This window comes from Mercenaria mercenaria, chromosome 15 (genome assembly GCF_021730395.1).
Source record: "Mercenaria mercenaria strain notata chromosome 15, MADL_Memer_1, whole genome shotgun sequence".
Classification (NCBI taxonomy): domain Eukaryota; kingdom Metazoa; phylum Mollusca; class Bivalvia; order Venerida; family Veneridae; genus Mercenaria; species Mercenaria mercenaria.
Genome location: NC_069375.1, coordinates 52,398,715 through 52,426,678, shown reverse-complemented (window position 1 = coordinate 52,426,678; position 27,964 = coordinate 52,398,715). Strand labels below are relative to the sequence as shown.

At 33.7% G+C, this 27,964-nt stretch overlaps 1 protein-coding gene across 1 annotated transcript; it reads right to left on the bottom strand.

Moving 5' to 3' along the window:
• Positions 1–213: 213 nt before the first annotated feature.
• LOC123554610 (uncharacterized) lies at positions 214–25,837 on the bottom strand. The gene is made up of 6 exons (XM_045344862.2): positions 25,687–25,837; positions 24,783–24,839; positions 20,741–20,874; positions 1,341–1,493; positions 922–968; positions 214–310 (listed from the first exon to the last, which is right to left on the bottom strand). The coding sequence occupies exons 2-6, from the start codon at positions 24,827–24,829 to the stop codon at positions 281–283; spliced, it is 411 nt and encodes a 136-aa protein (XP_045200797.2). The 5' UTR covers positions 24,830–24,839; positions 25,687–25,837; the 3' UTR covers positions 214–280.
• Between the last annotated feature and the right edge of the window lie 2,127 nt (positions 25,838–27,964).

Here is a 27,964-nt window from a genome sequence, read left to right as displayed (position 1 = left end):
AAAGTAAACAGTCGATTCTCGGGCCACGAAGTGGAAAAGTGGGTCTTTTGGCACCCAACTATGTTTTTACCACTTCCCAAACGGTCTAGAGGGAGGTGGGATCCTCCTATGAAACTAGCTTAGTGTGTTAGGATTTGATTATAACTGACTGGTGGGTCAAAATTTCATATACAAATTGAATAGGGACGCTTGAATTAACCAAATATGAGTATATATATATATATATAATTTTTTATTCTTAGAATAAACACTTGTCCAACGGGAAATGCTGACTATCTGTTTAAACTGGTGGGAAGAGTATCTGCAACAGCTGAAATGCAAACATCAACAATTTAATACATGTACAGCATTATGTTGTGTATTATATTTTCATTATAGACATGGAAAAACTGCACGGGTATAAGATGTGTATCTGACATTTAGCAATAACAGAAGACGTAAAAGTCCATAAAATTCTGTCCTTCATGCGTGTGTCGGTGTTGTATATCCTTACAATAATACACGTGTCGCCTCCAGTAATTCTGGTCACATTGATAATCGGTCAATGAACAATATTTGGAGACAAAAGAGGAACATTTTCTTTGGCAAAGTTGTTTTAACATCGAGACAGTTCCAGATCTGAATTTACTCTTGAACTACAAAAAAATAGTTCAAGTCGAGGTCACGCCAGTTGTGATGGCTTCACGGTCGGGCAGATCCGTAAATAAAATTGTAAACTTTTCGTAAAACTCTTGCAGGAATAACAATAGTGATCATTTCCACTTATCCATTTTGGAAGCATTATTTTTGTACTTTACAAGGTTAGCGATAGGTCATCAACTTTCAGTATCTTCAAATTACAACGAATGAAAAGAGAATTCAGTTTTACCAAAAGTAATGAACGAATAATTATTTTGTTTTAATTAACAAAAACCTGCTTACATTCACGTAGTACTGCCGAAACTCGCTCTTGGTCACATTTCCATTTTCTGAAAGAAATTCACAATCTAGAAAGATAATGTTTACTTCTTGGGATAATGACAGAGTGAGTTTCTCGGCCTGTGTTATTACCCATGAGTATATTACGTTATTGTTCTCAACAGCGTGTATTGAATTTTAGAAAAGCAAGAAATTTCTCAACGACAAGTAATGCAAGTTTCATTACATGCACATTCTGATTGACGGCACTGGTTAATACACCGAAGGAACGCAGTATATGTTGTCATCTTATTTTTTCACGACATAATTATATGATATAGAAATACATGGTTCAATCACGCATCTGCTTATTGAGAAATGACATTAGAAAGAGAAATTATCCCAGTGTTTTGAATGCCGCCGCAATTAAATACTTCACTTACTTTCCTGGTCCATGACAGCAAACTGAGAGGCAACATTTTCCACTTTAATACAGTTTTTTCTTAATTTGTCAAAATGCTTGTATATTCTAGTGGCAATTTGTGGACCTCCTGCCGAGAAACCTTTGTACTCTTTCAGTGTCAGGCATCCATCTTCTAAACAGTTAAAACATGGTCATTTTGCAAGTTGTAATGGTTGCTTTTCTCACGGCAGCACCTAATTCAAAAGTAGCGTGGAAAAAACTGAATTTAAGTGTTAAAATTGGATGAGATTGCCATTGTATTATAAAGAGACAGTGTTTAGTGTGTGTCGGAGCAAAGTATCTATCGATTTATATCGTGAAATGTGACATAGACTGTATTATACACGGTAATACTACATTTGCAGTGTGGCCGGTGTAGACGTAAAAATCTCACGGGAGCCATCGCCTAGGTATCACGCCACTAGGAGAAAGAAAAGAAGTAAGAAAAGAAAGAAAAAAGATTCTAGCGTGAGATGACAGTTTGTTACCTTATGACAGTATATATGTGATTATTTGTGACTATACTGACAATCTTTCATTGATTTATAGCTGTTGTTTAATATCTGTATGATGGAAAATTTAGGGGAAGCACAAGAATATGTGGATAGTGTGATGTCTTCCTCCCAACCGGCAATTGCAGTTATGAGAACGCCTATTCCGCTTAAAAGAAAAAGATACCCATCAGAACCAGGGATTGAAAGTGAAATGAAAAAACAGAGAAGTGATAATATAGATTCTAATATCAGTGATCAAGATACTTTCTTTTCTGTGAAACGAAAACTTCTTGGCAACGTTAAATCTGAAAATAAATCAGTGTCTAATACAAAGACTGGGGGGAAAAATGGCAAGAAAACAGCAAATAAGAAAGATTCCAGTAAATCGATAAATGTTGCAAAACAAAGTGTAAATGAAAATAGTTCATATGAATCTGACCTTAAAGAAAAATCTTCGTTAACAGGAATAACTCGAGCAGATGTGCATATTGACGCAGATATTGACATGAGATCTATGTTGAAAAAGATGTCCGATGATATGCATGCTATGTATGACATGTTAAAAAGCAGAATGGATCATATAGAAGAAAAAATTGACAAATCCGAGAAAATTATTACTGAAAAAGTGACAGACAAGGTAACAAAAATTATAGATAAGAGAGTGAGCTCTGAAACTGCAAAACTTAGAAATGAATTTGATAAAAAGTTGGATGCTCCCCGTCAAGATATTATGATTGACATCAAGGAAATTGATACAAAGTTAAGTGAGAGAGAAGAAAAACAAATTGAAAACAGCACGACTATCAAATCATATGATTTATCATTGAACATTGTTGTACGGGGGTTACCTGAAACTGTGAATGAAAATGCAGAAAGTAAAATTAATGCTTTAGTCAGAGATGGGCTGAAATTACATGAAATCACAGTGGTCTCGGCTGTAAGGAAACAGAATAGAGACATAAGTAAGCCTGGATTGATTATAGCAAAATGTAGGAGTAAAGAAGACAAAAAGAAGATAATGGTCACAAAAAATAAGTTAAAAGACTCAAAGAAATATACAAAAGTATTTATACATAATGACCAGTCGTCGGAAGAACGCAGGTGGGCAACAAACATGCGTACATTAGTGGATGCGGTAAGAAGAGGAGACAAAAACCTATCAGTGCGAGGGTCTAAAATTGTGGTAGATAATGATTATAATGACCAACATAAACATGGTGAATATTCGCGTGTGCAGAGTGAAAATGATCAGAGCCGTCAAAGAGACGGTGGCAGTTTTAACCAACAAAGCAAATATCAGCATAATAGAAACTTTGACAGAAATGAACGTTATGTAAGATATTCGAGTCAAGATAATAGAAGACATTCGTCAAAAAACAATTATTCTGATCAAAGATACTCTTCAGATGATACTTACAGGTCAAATAGAGGTCAGTACAGTCGCAGGGGAAATTGGAGACGAGAGCAATGCTAGATAAAAGCAGGTTTTTGGAACGTGAATGGATGGAACTGCAACATACAAACTGATAATTTCTTTTTCAGGGAAAAATGTATAAATATGTTAGATTTAGATATAATAGGTGTCGCAGAAAGTCACTTAAAACCTCAAGAAGTACTTAAAGTAAATGGATATACATGGTTTGGAAATAATAGGTTAAATTTACATAAAAATGCAAAATTAGGTTCTGGGGGGTTGGGTTTTTAATTAAAAATGATATACTTGAGGATTTTAAAGTGACAGAATGCAATAATGAAAATGAGGGTATTCTGTTGTTAAAATTACAATGTATACATGATGATCTTTGTTTATGTCCGGTGGTATGTTATTTACCACCAAAATTTTCAACCAGACAGATAGATGTACAGAATTTTTACGACAATCTTTTAACATTGGTATATGAATATCATAAATATGGGACATTATTTTTTGTGGCGACTTTAATAGTCGCATTGGTGATCTTTATGATTATATAGAAGGTGTTGATTCTGTCATTGAGCGGGATGTTATTGATTTTATCAGTAATGAATATGGATCTTTTCTTATTGACTTTTTAATAAATAGTAATTTCTGTGTACTAAATGGTAGGAACACTGTGAAAAATGATTATACATGTGTTAGACCACAAGGTAGTTCTGTGGTAGATTTTTGCCTAGTTAGTCATGAAGATTTGAATTTATATCAAAATTTTGAGGTTAAACGTATGTCTGAACTGGTAAAGTTGTTTAGTATTATGCCAATTGCAATGCCAGATCATTCCATTTTAGTATGGGATATTATGATATCATGTACTCTTACTAGAAACGATTGTGTAATTGATGATGAAAACTTTAACTCATCAACAATGTATGATACTCAAAATATGCCAGATACTTTTTTACAAGATACTAGTATTGTACAAGAATTACATAATACAGTTTTTAAACTTGAGTCTAGTTTCCGAAATCAAACTGATATTGATGAGGCATATTCTAAACTTTGTAAGACCTTAAACAAAGAAATGTCATTAAAATTAAAGTGTAAGATGAAGAGTACGTCCAGTAATTCCAAGGCCCCCAAAAAGAATAAAAAGACTGGAAAACCATGGTGGAATAATGACCTCTCAGTAAAATGGAATAAAGTTTGTGAATATGAAAACAAATATTTAAACAGTAAAGTTCCTTCTATCCGAAAAAAGTATAGAATGGATTTTCTGATGTGCCGTAAAGAGTTTAATAGATTAGTGCAAAAATCTAAACGGCTGCATTGGTTTAATGTTCAACAGGATTTATTACAGAATGTAAATACTGATCCAAATAAGTTTTGGAAATCCTTTGGTAAAATTGGAGTAGGATATCAGAAAAAACATTCTATACCTATGGAAGTTATGTCTGAAAATGGTCACATTATTAAATAAAGCAGCTGTCTTAGATAAATGGAAATCCAGTTTTTCAGATTTGTATAATGTACTTGATAGAGAAGATAATGCCATTGAGGAAATATATGCTGAAAGTGATGGTGCTTTAGAGATAGATGAAACATTAAATAATAATATTAGTGTGCAGGAAGTCCGCAAAGCTATTTTTAAGGCAAAAAGTGGCAAATCTCCAGGCTTTGATGGTTTCCCATATGAGATATTTAAGAATGATACTTCTGTTTCATATTTACATGTCTTATTTAACGTATGTTTTAATTCTGGTAAAATACCATCAGACTGGGGTAAATGTATTGTAAACCCAATTCCCAAAAGTAGTACAAATGATACTAGAGATCCTATGTCATACAGAGGGATATCATTATCACCTGCAATGTATAAACTGTACAGTTCAGTTTTGAGCGAGAGATTGTCTCTATGGGCAGAATCGAATAAAAAATTAGCTGATGAACAAAATGGCTTCCGAAAGAAAAGGAGTACTGTAGATCATTTATCGTCATTAACAAATTTAATTGAAACTAGAATTAAACATAAAATGTCCACATTCGCAGCATTCATCGATTTCAGGAAAGCATACGATTCTGTACATAGAGGTCGTCTCTGGCGGAAACTGGGCAGTACAGGTATACATGGTAAAATGCATGGTGCTATAAAGACACTGTATGATTGTACATCTTCCTGTGTTAAAGTAAATTGTTTTCAAACAGACTGGTTTAAAGTTAAAACAGGTTTGAGACAAGGGTGTGGCCTGTCTCCAATTTTGTTCAGTTTCTTTATTAATGATTTGGCAGTGAAGATGAAAAGTTTAGGATATGGTATTGATATTGGTAATGATGAAAAAGTCTGTATTTTACTTTATGCCGATGATATTGTACTACTATCCGAGAATGAAAAAGATTTGCAGCTTATGTTAAATACACTGTATGAATGGACCAATGAAAATTGTATTTATGTTAATCCAAACAAGAGTAATATAATTCATTTCAGACCACGACATATACCATCTACCAAACACATATTTAAATGTGGTAACGATAGTCTTACAATTGTAGATAAGTATGTGTATTTAGGCCTTACTTTGGATCAGTTTCTGGACTTCAATGTTACTGCTAAATATGTTGCACAATCTGCAGGCAGGGCACTTGGTCTTTTGACTGCAAAGTTTAGAATTCTGGGTGGTATGCCTGTAGATGTGTTTACAAGATTATTTGACTCGATGGTGTGGTCCGTCATTGGATATGGAGCAGCTGTTTGGGGAACCCAGTCATTTTCCTGCATTGATTCAGTACAAAATAGAGCAATGTGTTTGTTTCTTGGTGTATCAAAATTTGCCCCATCAGCAGCAGTTGCTGGCGATATGGGATGGCGACCCACACCAGTGAGACAACTAATTAATGTTTCAAATTATTGGTATAGAGTTTGTAATATGTCAATATCACGTATAAACCGTAGAATCTTTGATTATTGTTATAACCAAAATGGCAATAAATGCAAAAATTGGTGTTTTAGAATATGTCAAAAATTTAAACTTATTAGGTGTGAAGAGTTGTGTAATCGCTTTTTGGTTATGTCTAAGAAATCTGTTTTAGATAGAGTCATTGAGTCTTCCATGCAAGAATTTGTTAATAGGTGGAAAACCGACATAAATGCTCAACATGGCCCGAGCAAAAGAGGTAGAAATAAACTACGTACTTATAAATTGTTTAAATCAAAGTATGAAACAGAACAATATTGTAAAGTTATTCTGTCTCGTCCACATAGAGCCGTTTTTGCAAAATTTAGGATAGGTGTTGCGCCAATACGTATTGAAACTGGAAGATATGAAAGACTAGATATTAATGAAAGGCTTTGTCCATTTTGTAGGGAAAATATTGAGGATGAAAAACATGTCATTATGGAATGTCAATTATATAGTGATTTTAGACAAGAATTATTCAGAAAAGCCAGTTCTATAGAAGCAGAATTTAATCATTACTCTGATAATGAAAAGTTTCTATTCTTTTTTACAAATAGAGCTCTTGTTCGTTTTACAGCCAAAACCTGCTTTCTTATTTTAAGGAGAAGAAATGAATTTGTATATAAATAAAATAGTTATTAAATGTACTAACAATATTCATATTTAAGATAAAACATGTGTTTTAGGTTAATGCATAATGTCAGTGTTAATCACTCATATTCCATGCAAAGTAATTTCCATTTCGAGTAATAAGTGTTTCGTTTTGTTTACAATTTTTATCAATGGTATTCACTATATCTTTTAGCTCGACTTATCAAGGGAAAATGGAGCTAGCACACTTGCCGCAGTACTGTCACAACCCTCAAGTTTATTTATTTTTTTTTTTTATAAAGTCAGAAGCATTTAAGGATTAAACTAAACAGTTATCAATACCAAGATCTACACCAGGGGAAACAGTCCCCATGGCTCTGGTTTGGGGTGTGACACATATGCCCCTTTTAAGTTAGAATTTTCTTTAGTCAAAAGTTTTTTTTTTTTTTTTTTTTTTTTTTTTTTTGATAAATTTGAACATCTCTGTTATTATCAAAGCCTGTGACTTGAACCATAAAATAATTATTTACTACCAAGTTCTATGCCAGGAGAAATAATCTGCATAATCCTGTTTTCAATTTTGATAGGGTTATGCTCCCTTTTAATTTTTTTTTTTTTTTTTTTTTTTTTTTTTTGGTTTAAGTTTGATAAATTTGTTAGACTCATAACTTGAAATGGTCATCTGTTGTCAGTCTACACCAGGAGGGACGATCCCCATAGATCTGATCTTGGATTTTGAAAGGGTTGTGCCCCTTATTTAACTTAGACTGTTCTAGTTAAAGTTTCTACACAGTGTTTCTTTTGCGGACAAAGCTCTAATTCACTGAGAAAGGTTGAGCCTGCTGTCTTACGAACAGGTTTTGTTGAAATATATTTTTAATAAAACATACATTTTAAAACAGATAGCTTTTTAATAGCTGTATCAATAACACTGACATTATGGTCTTATATGTACCAATGTAGATATTTAGGACAGTCTGTAAACAATTGTTTTATCTCCTTTTCATTATAAATAGACTGTTTTAAACTTTTAAATGGCACTGTCTTAGTAGTGATATGTCTAATTCCTAGATTTTAGATAGTTAATATAGAATTTTAATTAGTGGTAATACTAGTAAAAGTAAATATGAATATGTTTTTTTAAAAACTTTTGTCTGGCTTTTTATAGTAGAAATCAATTTTATCTCAGTCTCTTATAATTCATATATGAATGACATTGTACATTGTATTATTGTTTCTTTTTTTTGTTTTTTTGGGAGTATCACGTGACAGGTTTACCGGCAGGATGTGATTTTTTCACCGGAGATATTTTGGATATTTTTATTAATTTTTACAAATAATATCCGATTGGAAATTAACACTAAAATGATTTAGCAAATCTGTGAATCTCAGTGACTATGACTATGGTTCTATGGGTTCCAAAAAGAAGAATAAACGTGATAAAAAACGAAAACATAGCAGTGACAATAGCATTAGTGGTCATTCAAAAAACCCGCGTAATGGCGGATCACCGGCGGATATAAACAGTGGTAGTATAAGTGTAAGTGATACTATTCGTATAGCAAATTCAGTTCTATTTGACGAATTTGCCTCTGAGCTGGACAATTCTGTTTTCGAAACCAATGCTCAAGGGAACTGTGATAGTTTTATGATGGCGGACGCAAATATATCAGGTGTAAATATTCAGGTCGAATCAGGAACTATGCAGTCTACTAGCTCCACCAGTGATATAATGGTCTTCTTGAAGCGTATTGATGATAAACTCACACATGTTGACAAACGTCTTAATACTCTGGACTCGCTTGAAAAAAAGGTAAACAAATTTGAAACTGAACTGAACAAACTTTGGACTTTAGTAAGGGATCATACTAAATCGATTGACGAAAAATTGAGCAAAATTAATGACAGGGCTGATAACGTTGAGTTTTCGCTTGGATTGGCTCAAGATGACATTTCACGTTTACAAAAGGACAAGGTTAAAATGCAGGACGATTTACTGTATTTGCAGTCGCAAAGCATGCGCAACAATCTCATATTTGCTAATATAACGGAAGATGAGCATGAAACCCTCGAGCAAACCGAGTGCAAACTTCGTCAGTTCATGGTAGATCACCTTAAATTAGCACAGGATTTGGTTAGCCAGATGAGTTTTGAACGGGTACATCGCATGGGCCAGCGTTCGAGTAGTAGCGCATTACATCGCAAAATAGTTGCAAAATTTACATTGTTTAAAGACAGAGAAATAGTGAGGCGCCAGAAAAAGGAACTTGCAGGTACCAACTTCTTTTTGCACGAGCAATTCCCACCTGAGATCGTCGCGCGCAGAAAGGCACTCATCCCCAAACTTAAGGCGGCGAAACGGGAGGGTAGGTCAGCCTGGTTGAGTTACGACACGCTCTATGTGAACGGGGCGCCAGTGCGTGATGGCTGTGAGTAGCGGTGCGGTGAGGCTGGACTATCGGTTCTATCGTGGAACATTAATGGACTGAACCGATCTAAGTTGGAAGATAGTGAATTTGTAGATAAAATATCAAAATATGACATTGTATTCCTGTTTGAATCATGGGCCAACAGCACATCTAAATTTGATATAAGTGGTTATAAGTGTTATAACTTTTATAGGAAATTTCAAAATAGGAGAGCTAAGCGTTGTAGTGGTGGCGTTGTGATTTATATAAAAGATTCAATTAAGAAAGGAATTAAAATTGTTCAAAATCACCATGATACAATCATATGGCTCAAAGCTGATAAAACGTTTTTCAATATGAAAGACGATGTATTTATTGCAGGTGTATATATATGGGTTGAAAATTCACCTGCCTACAATTTTATTACAGATGACCTATTTACCTTATTACAAAATGACATACATATGTACGAATCACGTGGTATTGTATTGTTAACTGGCGATTAGAATGCTCGAGTAGGTAACGGGGACAGAAAGGATTACATTTTACATGATAGATTAATTGATTATATAGACGATGATACATACGGTCCAGATATGCCTTTAGGTCGAGTTTCGATGGATACTGTACATAATAACCAAGGATTAAAACTGCTTGATTTGTGTAAAGCTAATTCATTCCGTATCGCCAACGGCCGATTAGGTAGTGACTACAACGTCGGCAATTATACTTATGCTAGTACAATGGGAGCGAGCGTTATTGATTACTTGCTTTTAAGAGATTGTGATTTTTGTTGTATAAACAATTTTGAAATTGAACCGTTTTCTGTCTGGTCAGATCACGCGCCCATTTCCTTTTCAATTTTATGTAATAATGCGAATAATTGTAATGACGCTCCGTACAGCCGAACTCAAATAAAATGGAATGATGACCTACGTGACAGTTTTAGACGTGGTTTGATTTCAAAATTGCCTGCTTTGAATGATATTACTCAAGATGTTAACTTTACATGTAGAAATGAAGCAAATTTATGTATTGTCAATTTTACAAATATTATAAAATGTGTTGCTGAACCATTATTTTGCAAACATGTAGTAGTTTCAAACAGGCCAAGGCCGAGTGATTCTTTATGTAAAAAAGCTGAATGGTTTGACAACGAGTGTTTAAATGCAAAACAGATTTATGTGTCGTCTGTTAATAAATATAATATGTGTAAAAACGATGCCAATAGGATAGAAATGTGTACTTATAAAACTACTTATAAAAATCTTATTAAGACTAAGAAACGGAGATATGAATTAAATAAAATGAGAAATATTGAAAGATTACGCCATTGCAATTCGATAGAATTCTGGAAACATTTTTCACGTAAAAATACGTCTAATATAAACAACAGTATTAGTATAGATGAATTTTACAAACATACTGAAGAATTGGGCAAAAATCGATTCTATTATCTTTCCTTGTTTATTGAGACCAACGCTATACCTTGTTGTCTCCCTTCGACCGTCTAGCTAAATATCGATCACTATCGGATATTTTTTAGCGAGTGTTGCAGATCGTTATGGTTCGGCTATCTCCGCTTATCGTATCACGGGAGGTGCCGATCATAAAAAACAAGGATTATAGATTAGAAATCTCCTGTAAAAACGTAGTGGGAAGGGTGATTTATTTTACACCAATTTTAAGTACCGGTAAAACAACAACAGCAAATATAGTCATCAACGTGGTTTAATTCTGTTTTTCAATAATGTAAAATACGGAACGGAAAAAAAAGACACTACGTTATTTATTCTTTTATTTTGCATAGTCAAAGAGCTACAAAAGAGTGTTTTATACTTCTTTGGCATAGTATATGAAAATATGATCAACACTATATTATCTTCTTTATATTTCACATTAAAGAAACTGAGACATAAAAACAAATATGAATACACAAAATCATGTATATTAGGCGAGCATAACATACATGTACATGAAACTACTATTATCTTAAAAAATAGAAAGCAGGAAAAAAAAATTTTTTAAAAGTGCTTACAAACTTGACAATTTCATTTTCAGTTATTATAAATAGATGTGAAATGCGTTTTTTATTATTATTATTAATCATATTTAACTTGTCAAAATTAATTTTGCTATGTAATGAACATTTGAAAAACATATTGTCACACACTGATGAAAAATGAACAGAAAAACAAACTAGCAAACATACTTGACAATGTAAAAGGTATCTTTTTATGACACCAGAGCCTGTTAATTGGAAGTGTGACCTATTTGCCCCCGAGCCAGTCATTGTGTAATAAGGTATGTGCGAATTATGACATCTCAAGGTTTCTCAAAAGGGACTGACTGACTGATTTAATAAATGTCAGATTTTTAAAATAAAAAGTGGAAAACCTAAGAATAAAACAAGCACACCATAGAAAAAAGTCTTTTATAAAAGATTTAGGATAAAGTGACACTAATGTAGTGTAAAGGTTATTCATAATAACTATCACGAATATTTTTACTATATGAACAGGGGATTACAGATTTTTCATATCTTTTAGCGCGTGCTATACCTTCTTGAGATTAGCTGTGCGTACATTCAGTTCAATTCAATTTCGACTTATTGCATAAATACAATGCCTACAGCAAGTGAAAGCATTATATAATATGGAGCAGAGAAAGTACATAATAATTTTCAGGAGAGACAATAAACCAAAGAGCTATAAAAAATTAAAAATGTATTTTATACTTCTTTGAATAAACTAATAAATCAATAAACGACAATTTTTCACAATGTTGTCACAAAACTTCTATAGTATAATACTTTCACTCTTAGGCGAACTTTTAACACGTGTTCTATATATCTATACTTTAATATCGAACAATTAACCTGTATTCAGGAAAAAATACTGTTAATCAAATACAAGTAAATACTCAATCACTGTCCCATTATCTTATGTATCTAACAACACAACATTTGTACTTGAAAATAAAAAAATATATTTATTGTGTATTTACGTCTCGTTATTAAACATGTTACAATTTTCAAAATGCTCTTGTGCAGTCACCGAGAAGATTATTATCTGTGTAATGAAAAGACCTGATCGTCCCTAATCCCCTAATAAAAAGGTGTTGATAAGCAATAAACTTACAAAAAGCTGTTAATTGGTAATAAACAACTATCGAAAAGCGCTTTAATATGGCTGTTTCAGAGGCTCCGAAAACAATTTACTCAAATGTTGCATTATATAAATTCTTTATAACATATTTACGGTTAAAACTTAAACTAAGGGGTATAAGTATAATTAAACGAATCTTTAAAATACGAGACAATGGTTTAGAAAGAAATATATATATAGTTGCAACGTGCATCATGTCTTATTTTTTTATTATTTATTAACATGATACGTCAGCATCTTTCTCTGTAACATTTATTTTGCGGAAAGCTTGTAATTCCCAAAAACTATGGTTCGCCTTAATATAACTGAAATTATTCCCGCACTGTTATTATCACTTAAACCTATGTTGTAACAATCATATTTTCTGTATCATCGGTAGCTAAACTTCGGGCGAGTTCGTGCGTTTCCGCACGCGTCCGGAAATACCACGGACACGGCAAATAAAGAAATAATACAAAAATCACCAACTTTTAAACGTCTAGGGAAGCAAGAAGACATTAAAATAATTTCAAAATAAAAACATATATAAAAAGTTTATTGTCTGTAGAATACTTCAATAGGATAATAAATATTCTCAAAATATGAATAAAGTGGCTACAGGGAAAAGAAGATACGTATCACAGGTTTTTGCTTATTTTATTCAGTAACTATATGCCGTAAACAGAGACTGATAGTGATGTTTTTTAATCGCCAAGGGAAGCATTAATTCTTCATTTTAGATAAATAATTTTTATATCTTTGTAAAGAGAAAAGAATGACGAACACTTCCATAGGATAATAAATATTGTGTGTTCATTCTAATTAAAACAATATTTGTTCAAACTTTTTTTCCATCTTTGTTTCTATTGGAAAATATCAACCAGATAAAAATCGATATCGAACTGCCAGGTGATTTCAAGGGGGATAATTATACCGATAAAGATGACAAATTTTACCTAATTGTTGATCATGTTTTTTTCGGGTCTAAATGCACAGTTGCCTAACGATAGAAATATTGATGCTGAGCAATTCTGCGATAATCATGACTTTGGCGGTAATGACTGTGTATATGATGAATTAGATATGCCAATTACTGCGTCCGAGATACAGGCGGTGATAAGTAATCTAAAAAGGAATAAGTCGTTTGCTGGTGACCAGTTATTGAATGAATATTTTATTGAATCTTGCGACATTTTGTTGTCTCATCTTGTTGACATATTTAATGGTATTTTAGGCAGTGGCTTTTTCCCAGACAGTTGGATGGAAGGTATTATTGTGCCATTATTTAAGAAGAATGATCCTTCAGATGTTAATAATTATAGGGGTATTACCTTAGTTAGTTGTTTCTCTAAAATATTCACAGGTGTTTTAAACAAAAGAATAAGCAATTGGATTGATAGTAATAATATAATTAGCGATGCGCAGTTTGGTTTCAGAAAAGGGTGTTCAACTGTTGACGCAATTTTTGTATTGAATGCTATAATTAGTAAAGTTCTTAGTGAAAATGGACGATTAGCATGTATTAGCATTTATTGATTTTAGTAAGTCGTTTGACAGTATCTATCGCAATGGTTTATGGTACAAACTACATCAGTTAGGTATTACTGGTAACACTTTAAGAATTATCCGTGATATGTATTCCAAGGTGAAAGCTTGTATAAGAGGTTGTAAGTCATACTCAGACTTTTTTGAATGTTCAGTGGGCCTTAAACAAGGGGAGGTAATTTCTCCTCTATTATTTTCACTCTTCCTTGAGGATTTAGAGTTATATTTACTTGAGGGTGTTAACAGTGGTTTAACCTTGGATGACATATCATTTATTTTGATGCTGTTTGCTGACGATATGGTTATCCTTGGTAAAACTCCTTCTGATCTCCAACGAAGTTTAGATCTTTTAAATGTGTATTGTAAAAATTGGAATCTTCAAGTCAATCCAGACAAAAGTAAGATTGTTGTATTTAGGAAGAGGGGTCCATTGAAATTAACCGAACAATGGACGTATAATAATATGCCCTTAGAAACTGTCGATAACTTCAATTATTTGGGGACCGTATTTAATTACACTGGTACGTTTTTATTAAATCAAGAAACGCTAGCAGGGAAAGGATTAAAAGCTTTAAATGTTTTGTTAGCGAATACAAGTAAATTTTCCTTAAAACCTAAAACTCTATGTCAGTTATTTGACGCCTTTGTTGGCTCTACACTAAACTATGCATGCGAAGTCTGGGGTTTTGGTAAATCTAAAGAGATTGAACGAATACATCTTAAGTTTTGCAAACTATTGTTACATGTTAAAACATCATCTTGCAATATGGGTGTATATGGGGAACTGGGAAGGTATCCGCTATTTATTAATAGATATGTACGCATAATTAAATATTGGTGCAAAATTATTCATTCTAAAAACATTATTGTTAAGTATTTATACGAAGCAATGTTGGATGGTTGTAATAGAGGAGTTAAAAATTGGGCTAGTAATGTTAAGATGCTATTAGATACCTATGGTTTTTCATATATTTGGAATAATCCATTATATTATAACTTGAAATCTTTCCACTTACAGTTTAAACAACGAATAATCGACGTTTTTGTTCAAAATTGGAACAATAGCCTTTCCAACAGTCGTTCTTTGTTTGCATATAGAACTTTTAAATGTGTTTTTGAATTTGAAAAATATTTAGATCTATTACCTAATAAATATAGAATTGCTATGTCAAGATTGAGATTATCTTCCCATCAATTACGTATTGAATCTGGACGTTATGGTGCTGATAGAATAGACCGCAATTTACGTATTTGTAACTTTTGTCATACTGGTGATATTGAAGATGAATATCATTTTATAATAATTTGTTCTTTATACAGAGATATCAGAAAGATGTATATCAAACCATATTTCTATGTAAGACCAAGTGTTTTGAAATTTACTGAACTTATGAGCACTACACAATATTCAGCGCTCTTGAAACTTGGAAAGTTTGTATATCATGCCTTCTTATTACGTCAGTCGAATGTACTCGCTGTTGCATAGTTTCTTAGTATTATGTAGATAGATAGATACTTTATTTCCTTCAATATACATGAAGAGCTGAACATATATACACACAAACATACACATTCGACAATATTTACAGACAGACATTTTGATATACCTGTAGAACAAATCCAATTATCATTAACACGGGTAATTGTATAATATATATCAAACATTATTTACAAAATATAAGTCTCCTTAAAAATAATTTAAAAGGAAAATCAATTATCAGTGTATTACACGAGAATATTTTCTAATGCATACATACACACTAAATTTAAATCACAAATAAGTACAGATATCATTGGTTATCGTATCGTATCTGACAGAGTTATACATTTTTGATTTTCCTAGTAGATAATCGAAATAAAACTACTAGGAAAGTCCTATGTTCACTGTTAAGTATATAGTTACACCACAAGTTCTATTAATAGTAATGTCTAAATCGAAATCGAAAGTATTTAGACAGCAATAGATATGGCTGAAATCAAATACGATTTAGATAATATATAAAGAAAATAGTGATGCATATCCCAGTTAATTGCATTACACTTAACTTGAGTGCTATACATTTCGCGATAACGAATTATTAAAGTTCAGCATTTTGAGCAGTCATGATATGCACAGAAATTAATTTAGAATATTAATAAGTATTTATACTAGGTATTTATGATATGATACTTAAATCAGATCTATACAAGAGATTGATATTAACATAAGTCTTTTCAATAATACATATAATAAATACGTTTAATTTAAAACGTAACTGATATAAAGCATTCTAGAATGTCTCTCCGACTACCTAATAACAGCTCAAACTATCCATTAAATATACATTTGAATAATGAGTAAATCACTTTTAGAAAATTAAATTTTCCATCTCTCACATTGTCTGCGCACAAAGTAAGGACTGAATCCAACTGTCTGTCGCGTGTCTGCGATATCCATGATTTGTAAGAATTAATTCCACCGGAGTGAATCATATGATTCCATAGAGAGGTACGTGCTACATTTGTTTCTGGGCAAAAATTCATTACGTGGTCAATTAAGTTTTCACACAGATTGGTGCATACAGGACAACGTTCAACGAATCTTCGTGACATTGTCTTCCCTATCAAAGACGCCGCAACATGACACATGGGACGTAATTCTGGGACACTTACGGCAAGTGACCAAAATACACTCGCGTTACCGACCTTTGGTAGATAGTTCATTGCGGAGGGTCTCTGTTGATATAAATTTTCAATTGCCGTCTGCTTTGAAGGTAACAGAACGTGTTTATGTAAAAAGTACCTCCAGGTTTGTTTTGAAGGGAACTCACCAGTTCTTACATAGTTGTCTAATACATGCACGAGACTGTATTTCTGTAACAGTCTGTAGGAGTCAGGTATAAAACCTAAGCGCTGTCTGTCATTATTAATAAAACTGAACAGACGATTGACAAAAACGATTTTTGCCAGATATTTACAAGGTAATCGACACAGCTGTCCTAAGAAGGTCAATTTTCGATAGTGGATCAAAGTCTCCATTGTAGACATATCTAAGGCAGATAATGTATAGTTTGTATTTGTGCTTTTTTGAAATGACTGAATGAGCTTTATACAGAACCGATGTGCCTTTTCCAGTTCAGACATATCACTGATTGTATAACTGTTCCATAATTCACACCCATAAAGCGCTCTTGGAATTACTATTGACTCATAAATTGTTTTTGATGTAAGCGGATTTAGACCACTAGGGTGAAGACCACTATTTGCAACACTTAAGAATGTGCCTCGCAATTTCACACATGCATCTTGTATAGATTTCTTCAGGTTTAGAGATTTGTTACAGTCAATACCAAGGTGTGTGTAGTTATCTACTACTTCTATTTTCTGCGAACCAAGCATCCAATTATGATTCCTATTTCCAGGAATATTTTCATTAAATACAATGATTCCACACTTTCTACCGTTATATTCGAAGCGCCATTTCAAAGAGTAGTTGTTACAGATTGATAACATTTCTTCAAGTCCATGCTTTGAGAATGACACTAGAATCATATCATCTGCCACCGTTGGTGAACTAATGTCACTGTTAAACATACAAAACCCAAGTTTACTTGCTTCTAATTCATTAATAAGACCATTAATAAACAAAAGATACAGCATGGGCGAACATTTACTTCCTTGTCTGGTTCCCTGGAGAATTGAGAATGTGTCAGATATATATCCCTGATTCCTAACATGACTAGAAATATTTCTGTACATTTCTTTAAAAGCCAAGAATGATGTATTGTCTATTTGAACTTCTAAGAGCTTGTATAAAACGCCATCGTGCCAAACACGGTCAAACGCTTGGCGGCCGTCTAAGTAGCATACGTAAAGTTTGCTATTGTATTCCTTCGCATAAATAACACTTTCTCGTAGGATAAATGACGTCATAAGGCAGCCTAATTGTTCCTGAAAGCCACCTTGTTGTTTATTCAGGTTTGATAACACTTTTTCTTTGCATCGTCTCATAAGAGACATTTCGAATAATTTTAGTATTGATGACGTGAGAGATATAGCCCTATAGTTATTAGGGTCATCTTTACTTTTCTTCCCTCCTTTATGCAGCGTTACGATAATTCCTTTTTTCATTTGTTCGGGTATATGCGAAAGTCTCAACATGTATGAAAAAATGTTTGATAGAATAGGGGACAGAATGTCACATGCCAAGATGAGGTGTTCATAGCACACATTATCCTGACCGCTAGCTTTCCCTTTGGGGCAAGATAAAATGAGTTCTCGCACTGTTTGTGGTAAAACAGTCACACTTTCATCTGGAGCCATAGAATCAATGGTCGTTGTTACCGTATGTTTGACATGGTAAAACCAGTCTGCATCAAAATCACTATTTTCCGCCGGTGTATACAGTTCTTTAAAATATAGCCCCCATTGTTCTGTTAAGTCTTGTTTATCTCTATACATGGTGCCTTTAAATCTAATACCTGCTCCTGATGCATGATTCGATGAGTTTTTACGGGAATTGACCATTTTCCAAAACTTATGAGAGTCAGTTTCGGCGGTTTGGTCTATTTCCTGATCTAACTGTCTTAGGTATTCATTAACATGGAAGTTATGCAAACGTTTGAATTCCCGTTTGGCATTTTTATATTCTATGTAGAATCTGTTCGTATTGTCTCGCGGACGACCCTCACGACACCATAATATTCGTTTCTCTTTCATGATTTTGTGGCCTTTACCAAGGTCAGAGTTCCAGTACGGTTTGAGGTAATGTTTGTACTTAGATACCGGAAGACATGCAGACGAATTTTTTATCGCGTTAGTTAATGTTGCGTATGCATTATCGATACCCGGTTTGTTTAACACACAAGTCTCTAATTGTAGTAAATCCTTGTTGTCTTTTAAAGCAGACATATAGTTAGATTTATCATAGTCTTTTACTTTTTTCCAGTTTATTTTTGTATAATTTTCCACCTTATTCAGTCGTGTTACACTTGCACAGTTCGCAACAAAGCACAATGACGATACAATTGGCCTGTGGCGGGAAACATTCAGACAGTTATCGTCCAGAATTTCACAAAATGTCATACAATCTAGAGTTTCCACAGGTATACATATATGATCAATGAGAGACACGTGACAATTATCATAGGATACAAATGAGTATTTTGCTCCTGTACAACTTTCTAACTTATTCACAGGAACATAGTTTGTGTCAGACACAAACTTATTCAATAGCTGGTTCCTGTTATTGTTAATGTTTGGTAACAAATTTGTGTTAAAGTCACCTATGAAAACTGGTATTCCATATTCTTTATACATATACCATATATCATAGAGTTTATCTATATAGTTTCTGAAAACTTCAATAGAATAATTCGAACATGGTAAATATATCTGAAAGACAAACATATATAAATTAGGCTGTATTTGTAACTGTATACCAATAATATGGTCATCGTTCACTGGCAATGGTGTAACACAATCGTCAAGTCTTTTGTGCCACAAAATTGCTACACCGCCTTTGCCTATTTTTCTCTGGCTGGGAAATGTCAAGGTATAGTCTGAGACAGCATGGTATTTATATTCACTACTTAACGAATTTAGAAAAAACAAATTATGATCATAAAGCCAATGTTCTGACAAACCACATATATCTATATTGTACTTAAGTAATGTGTCACATAGATAAGATGCAGACGACATTATGCCTGTGGCGTTCCATGTCATGAGATTTATTTCATTTGACGCAGACATCATTAGTCAATATCAGGCGTTAATGTACTATACATGTTATAACCATCAAAGGGAGACCAATCCTCCGTCGATAATCTCATCGCGGGCAATACATCTGACTCGTGACTTTTAATTCCACGACGTCGGCTTCCATAGACAAATTGAGGAGCGCCCCCTTTTTGAGAACGTTGCCGAAGTTCTGCACGTGACAGCCATGGTAAGCACGTAATGCCACGCGGCCAGAAGCCCGGGTCAAGTAATAAGTCTGCGTTCTCATTTGCTTCTACGTTTATGCGAACAGTTACCTTATTCCTAGATTTACGCACTGGGAATTTGCGTATCATTGTCACACTAGCACCTCTGTTATTTACAAAGTTTGATAAGTATTTTAAAGATACTGATTTTTTGAAACCTCCCACATAAAATCTTTTGGTCGGATATGTTTTGTGCCAATCAAAGAAATCATATTGATTTTCATCACGTTCTTAGTTCACAATATTGTCAATCATATATCTTGTTCCATGTTATGTTATTCCAATTCAAGAAATGCTTAATTACTTACATCAATATATAATTAAATATTTTGAGTTTTAACCTCACGTATTGTTAACTTCAACATATTTTTGAAGGTTTACGATATTTATGATGTTCTATGTGTAAACTTGTCACTATAATTATGTTTATATGTTTTCCTGTATGTAACTAGAAACAGTATCTGTTTACGTTACAAATAATAAAATAAATTGAATTGAATTGATTGATTTAACCTATGTTGTATATTGATGTACTGTACAGTGAAGAGACTATAATAAATAATAAATAATAATAAAAAAAAAATGATAAGTAACGTGTTTTACGTATATACGCTACATTTAATTTTAACACTTTCCCGTATATAAATGGCAAAACTAATTATCATTAAATGAGATACAGTTCCTCAAGAGTCACACATATACATGTAGCTGTAAGCATGAAAAACAAGTGTAAAGTAATACAATCGAATGGAATTGACTGTAGTTAACTATTAAATATAATTGTAGAATCGAATGGTATAGATCATAGTAAACTATCATATTATACTCGTACTATCGAATAGAAACGCTTATAGTAACTTACTGTCGCTGTCTGCTGTATTGATTGTGGTATTAAACTCGTGTTTTTCTATGTAACCATCATTATTACTGTCAACATTCTTAAAACTCCCGTCCACAATTTTATAAAAGTCGCCGCCGGTATTGAGATGTGGTACGCTGCATATAGGAAAACAAAATACAAATGTAATACATACAAAATATACAGCAGACATTTTTGAAAATTTCACAATTTGTCTAATCCTGGCATTGTTTTCTGTTTGAATGATTCTTTCTAACAGAGATTTAACCTGTTCTCTACTTCTGTCCAGTAAGTTATATCATTGGTCTTCGTATGCCTAAATTATTAGTCAAGTTTCATGCCATCCCTTTAACGCATTCTCCCTAGCAGAAACAGAATTTTGGGATCTTGCTACCTATGACCTAAATGCTGCAAAATAGTCTCGATATACTGTTGAAACACTGAAAAATTCAGGACCAAGGGAACTGCTGGTGGCATAGCGTTTCCCTACGAGCTTTTTTTTTCTTTAGCAAGGAAAATACGAAAAAGTAATAAAAGATATCATATGCTGCCTAATTCTGTCTGACAGAGTTTACGCAGTCTATACTCGTACCAGAGAGAGATTTCACATTTTACCGAACACTGTCAGAGTTTTCACATTCTGTCTAATTCTAATTTAACATATTTTGTCTAATTCTGTTCTGTTAAGACAGAATTATCGCATTTTGCCTAACAGGGATTTCACATTTGATCGATTCTGTCTAACAGCTAGAGTCTTCTCACTTTGCCTAATTGTGTCTACACGCCTGGTAAACAACAGAGCTACCTCTTTAAGAGGTATACGGTAAATCGCTCTGTCGCAACTTCCGAGGTAGTACATGTCGCGGTAAAAGAACGTCAACAAAGGTTAGTGTCATCATATTTTTTGTATTTTTACAAGCATTGTATCGAATATCAAAAATCGGGGAATGGCAGGCGATGTAGATTTTAACTTTACAGAGAACTTAAATTTCCCTAATTTATTCTTGATTTGTGGTCGAGGCGATGTTTACCAGCAAACTGATTTAACAGTGAAATAGGCCGGTTCGTCATGAAAGCACTTTCATTGTCACATATTTGCATTTTAGCTGGTATCAAGAAACAAACCGAGTAGGCGTGAGATAACTGTAAGGTACACGAAGTATTTGGATATAAAATTTGTACCGAATGGTTTGGAAGTAGATATATTCACTTTTTAATTGTGAGAGACAGCTCTTTCGAGGAGATAGTCATATCGCCAAGGAGAGCTCTGTGTTCATAATTTTTATGCTATATTGAGAAGTTTACAATATTTACGCTGGATTGTCCTCTTTTGAAATAATATACAGTCACTGTTCCATTGAGCATACATATGTATTAATTTGCCAAGTACTGTTTTGATATAGATGTTTCATAAGGCTATATTTGTTAAATTTTGAATAGTTATACATTCTGTTAACTTTTCTTAGTTACAATGAAGCAAAGTAGGCAAGGTTATCGATTCTTTACGACTGGTTTTGTTCCAAATTGGTGCATTTAAAGGAAAGCGGATTCAGCAGTATTGTTTATCGAAAAGGAAAAAGGGCAGAAATCTGATTATACATAATGAAAATAAAATTAATAAAGGGTCTTAACTATGTGATAAATCGTTCAACTGGAATGTGTTTTGCACATGCTCAACTTGTCTTGGTACCAATGATAATTACATGTTTGACGAAAGTCTATCATTTAAGACCGAGAAATAGCACGGACAATTTTTTTTTCATATACATACATATAAAGAAAATATTAAAAAAGACCATAACTAAGTAAAAAATAATCCAAATGAAACCCACTTTGCACATGCACAACTAGGCTTAGTACTGATAATAATTACCAGGTTTGATGGAAATCCGGCGAATAATTGCCGAGAAATAGCCCCGACAAATTCCGTCAGACCGATAGACTGACGGACGTACCAATAAATAAAAGAAAATATCAAGCAAGACGTATTGTTCAAATGTTGTATAAATATAAAAATGTGATAAATGATTTTTTTTCTCGTAACTGCACATAATTACACTGACGAGATATGAAAACGCAACAAACATATGCCTGAATATGTATTTTTATTTTTAAAAAAAAGCATCACCTTGAAATGTTCAACAAATACACATTTCTATACCCTAAACCCATTGAGTTCAAATTTAATCGAGATGTGTAAGTGTTGAACATTTCAAGGTGATGCTTTTGTAGTGAAAAAAATATATTCAGGCATATGTTTTTTGCGTTTTTCATATCTCGTCAGTACGTTCAACACTGTTCAAAGCTGTTAATGTAACACAGAGCTATCTCCATTGCGGCATGACTATCTCCTTCACGAGAGAGCTATCTCTCACAATTAAAAAGTGAATAGTTTACTTCCAAACCGTTTTCAGTACTATTTTTTTTTCCAAATACATTGTATACCTCACAGCTACCTCACGCCTACTCGGTTTGCTTCTTGATATCTGTGCTTTCATGACGAACCGGCCTATTTCACTGCTAAATCAGTTTGATGGTAAACATCGCCACGGCTACAAATCAAGAATAAATTAGAGAACTTTAAGTTCTCTGTAAAGTTCAATCAAATCTACATCGCCAAACATTCCCCGATTTTTGATATTCGATACAATACGTATAAAATACCAAAAATATAGAGGATATTTGTTTGTTTTGAGTGAATATGGAATAGACCTATATCTCACTGAGAAGTGAGAATATTTCAAATATTTTCACGAGCACGCAGCGCGAGTGAAAATGTGAAGATTTTCTCACTTCGTGGTGAGATATATTCCATATTCCTGAAAAACAAACAAATTTTCTTTTTATTTCATGCTAAATTACGTTGAGATGTGCATTTTGCAACTATTTTAATCTTAGCGCTGGAAACAGACGCGCGTAAACAGACAGGACGTCATACGTACTGTGACGTTATAAAAATGCATGCAACATAAAGTTTCATTTTGTTTTAATTTTTGCTGCATAACGGTATGAAATTCTCTTTAAGTAAAATAATTTGAATCGAGAAATATGCTATAAAGAACACAGTGCGACTACAATTTTCATCCTGTTTTAAGCAAATAATTTAAAATCCATACACAATGTAATGAGGGGGCGGCGCTATATCTCTCACAGTGTGAAAATATAGATTTCATATTTTCACAGTGTGAGTGATGAGATATGAAAATATTGAACTGATAAAATTTCATTAGTGAGCATAAAATAAATGAGCCCTGCCATGAGAAACCAACATAATGGCTTTGCGACCAGCATGGATCCAGACCAGCCTGCGCATCCGCACAGTCTGGTCAGGATCCATGCTGTTCGCTTTTAAAGCCTATTGGAATTGGTGAAACTGTTAGCGAACAGCATGGATCTTGACCAGTCTGCGCGGATGCGCAGGCTGGTCTGGATCCATGCTGGTCGCAAAGCCACTATGTTGATTTTCCAATGGCACGGCTCAAATGATGACACTCACCTTTGTTGACGTTCTTTTATCGCGACATGTATTACCTCGGAAGTTGCGACAGAGCGATTTACCGTATACCTCTTAAAGAGGTAGCTCTGTTGTTTACCAGGCGTGGCCTAGCTAAGACATTACACTATGTAAAATAGAGATTTCACAATCTGCAGAGCTTTGCTATTTCAGATTTTCACTGAATAAGTTTCGCATTTGACTTGTTTGAAAGATTTTTTATCAAATTTTTGTGTCAGCAGGGATTTCGAAATATTGAATAATCATTTTTCTAACAGAGATTTCGAAGTTTAATCGTTTTTGTTTTGACCGAGATTTCACACTGTGTAACTGGAATTTAACAGTCTTATACTATGTCCCTTTTTCATGTCTTCAATATGGATTTACCTGCTGTTTAATGAAATTAGCTTTGTTTCAGTAATCAATAAGTAAATTTAAACGTCAATACTCAAAATCTGTCATACAAACATATCCGTACGAAATAAACACGAAAATCTGTCAAACAAACATACCCGTACGAAATAGAAACGAAAATCTGTCATGCAAACATACCCGTACGAAATAAACACGAAAATCAATGTCATCCACAGATAGCCCATTCTTGCGCCGCTGAAAGAAATAGTTCATGTGTGTAAGTTAAAATGTCGAATGAATAAACAATATGAGCAATCATGTTGTTTTTCCTCTTGCAACAAATGCTGCGAAAAATGCAATGGCAGATTTGCATAGGACGCAAACAAACAAAGTAACAGCAGACCCGATCCATGTGAGGTACCTCTCCCTAACAGCAGACCCGATCAATGTGAGGTACCTCTCCCTAACAGCAGACCCGATCCATGAGAGGTACCTCTCCCTAACAGCAGACCCGATCCATGTGAGGTACCTCTCCCTAACAGCAGACCCGATCCATGTGAGGTACCTCTCCCTAACAGCAGACCCGATCCATGTGAGGTACCTCTCCCTAACAGCAGACCCGATCCATGAGAGGTACTTCTCCCTAACAGCACACCCGATCCATGTGAGGTACCTCTCCCTAACAGCAGACCCGATCCATGAGAGGTACCTCTCCCTAACAGCAGATCCGGTCCATGAGAGGTACTTCTCCCTAACACAGAACTCCATGATCCCATATACCATTACTGAGTGTAAGTACGAGGAGACCTATTACGACCGACACATGACGGTTGTTTTGCTCGTTCATAAAATCTATAACATTGAATGCAGCAAAGCAAAGTGCAAGTAGTTCGGCTCTTTTTTATCCGAAGCTCTCTGCTAGCCAGCTGGAAAAGTAGGTTCAAAATTCTAAAAGGTTAGAAAAAAAAACAAGCATAAAAATCCCCCTGAAACTTCAGACTGTGTGGAATTTTTCCTGATGTGTTTAATATACAAGATTTTACATATTGAAAATTCCTTTTGAAATTACTTTCCATCACATGAACTAAGCTAAATGTCTCACCTTTACTGTATAATACTTAATATCCAAATCAGAAAAAAACTCTGTAGGCCTATGTCATCTAGCAAACTACATAAAAGGTGATTGATGAATCTGGTGTACACATTTTAGATGAGAAAGTGTGTTGTACAAATTGTAAAAAGTGCGACGTGCATTGTTTGCAACATCTCTACTGCAACACCGTTTGGCAATTTGAGATTTGATTTATGTTGCTATACAGACATGTTTGTTGAATTAGAAACTAGTCCAGTTGAAATGGAAATATTTGACTTTATATTGAGGTATTTGTTTTTCCTTAGTGTTGTTAAAAGAGGTTATACTAAGTCTACACATTTTATTTGTTTGGTACGTTAATGGTCTTGTTTACTCTAAACATGATAACAAATTGCCTCTATACATACGCACATTATGATAAATTATGTTAATTAAGCAATTGGTTTTCCTTCAAACTTATCTAGCCCTGTAAACATGTAACAATATATTTATATTTGATTTTTTTTTTACTTTTTTTTTTCTGTATTAATTAACCTACAGATCTTTTCGTGCAATAAAACACTGCAGCAGCTGAATGTTTGGAGATTTCCAAAATGGCCATTCCTAAGTAAAAAGAGCCAAAAACATCATGTAACTTTTGCTGACTCACTCTTTGTGTACATAAACATTTACTGTTTTCATCGTATTCATTCTAAGGTCTTAATTATAAGATCTTAAATATATAGAGGATATTTGTTTGTTTTGAGTGAATATGGAATATATCTCACTGAGAAGTGAGAAAATTTCAAATATTTTCACGAGCGCGTAGCGCGAGTGAAAATGTGAAAATTTTCTCACTTTGAGGTAAGATATATCCCATATTCACGAAAAACAAACAAATTTTCTTTTTATTTTATGCTCAATTACGCTGAGAAATGCATTTTTCAACTGTTTTAATCTCAGCGCGGGAAACAGACGCGCGTAAACAGACATGACGTCAGACGTGCTGTGACGTTATAAAGACGCATGCAACATAAAGTTCAATTTTGTTTTATATTTTGCTGCATAACGGTATGAAATTCTCTTTAAGTAAAATAATTTGAATCGAGAAATATATTATAAAGAACAAAGTGCGACTATAACTTTCATCCTGTTTTAAGCAAATGATTTAAAATTCATACACAATGTATGAGGGGGCGGAGCTCATATCTCTCACAGTGCGAAAATATAGATTTCATATTTTCACAGTGTGAGCGATGAGATATGAAAATATTTAACTGATAGAATACAGTATTTCATTAGTTAGCATAAAATAAAAAATTGTATTTGAGTATATTATTAACATCAAAACACCGTACCAATAGTAGAATCAAAACTGAAACTTTTAACCACCAAAATCACACTGGCCATAGCTTTATCAGATCAAGTGGTTCCAACGTTGTTTGAGCGGTGAACTTTACGCCGATCAGATGGAGAAATATGGCCGATACTACATATTTCCGGTATTGTAAGTATGATTTAAAGGAATTTCTATCCGTTAAATAACGAATCAAATGAAAACGATGGGTGCACCTGGAGCGCAAATGTGTCTATGTTTTAGCACATGTGTCCATTTAGCTGAGATTTGTGCCGTTTATTCAAACACTTCTGTACAGTCCGGCGGCGGAAGGAAATTTTTGACAGTTTTTGACAATATCGCCTCAAATATAGTGTTTATCGGGAACAAGTAACTGTTAAAATGCTTTTTATGTAAAGGGCTACCTCTTAAAACAAAGCGTTTATATTTTCATAGAATTATTCAGGATTGTTTCTGAAAAATCGCCCGAAAACCTAATGCAACGCCGTTTCGAGTGGGTCGCTATGCAACGCAATCAAGTGGATACCGTTCTGTGTCTTACTTGTGAAGTCTTATCCGTCTTAAAAACAGTCATTAAAGCCTAACAATGAATAAATTTAGAGAGTTTTATATCATTATAATGATCCCACCATTTCTAATATATCGTACTTTTACATTTTTATGCTCGCTTAACATTTAACATATTTTTGCAGACATTGTCAAAAACATCAACACAAAAACATAAAGCAAGGATGAACATCGAACAATATCATTAAGTAAATAATAGTAATAGTTCGTAAAAACAAGAACCAATTCAAGGATATTTATCTCCTCCACGAATGGTACTGGACAGCATACCAAAAGCGGGTTGACTCTTTCAATCAGTATAGTTAACGTTGGTTACTTTTAGTCCCTTAAAACCAATACATGGCGATTTCATTACTGATTTGTTATGCAATTAAGCTGTTCATA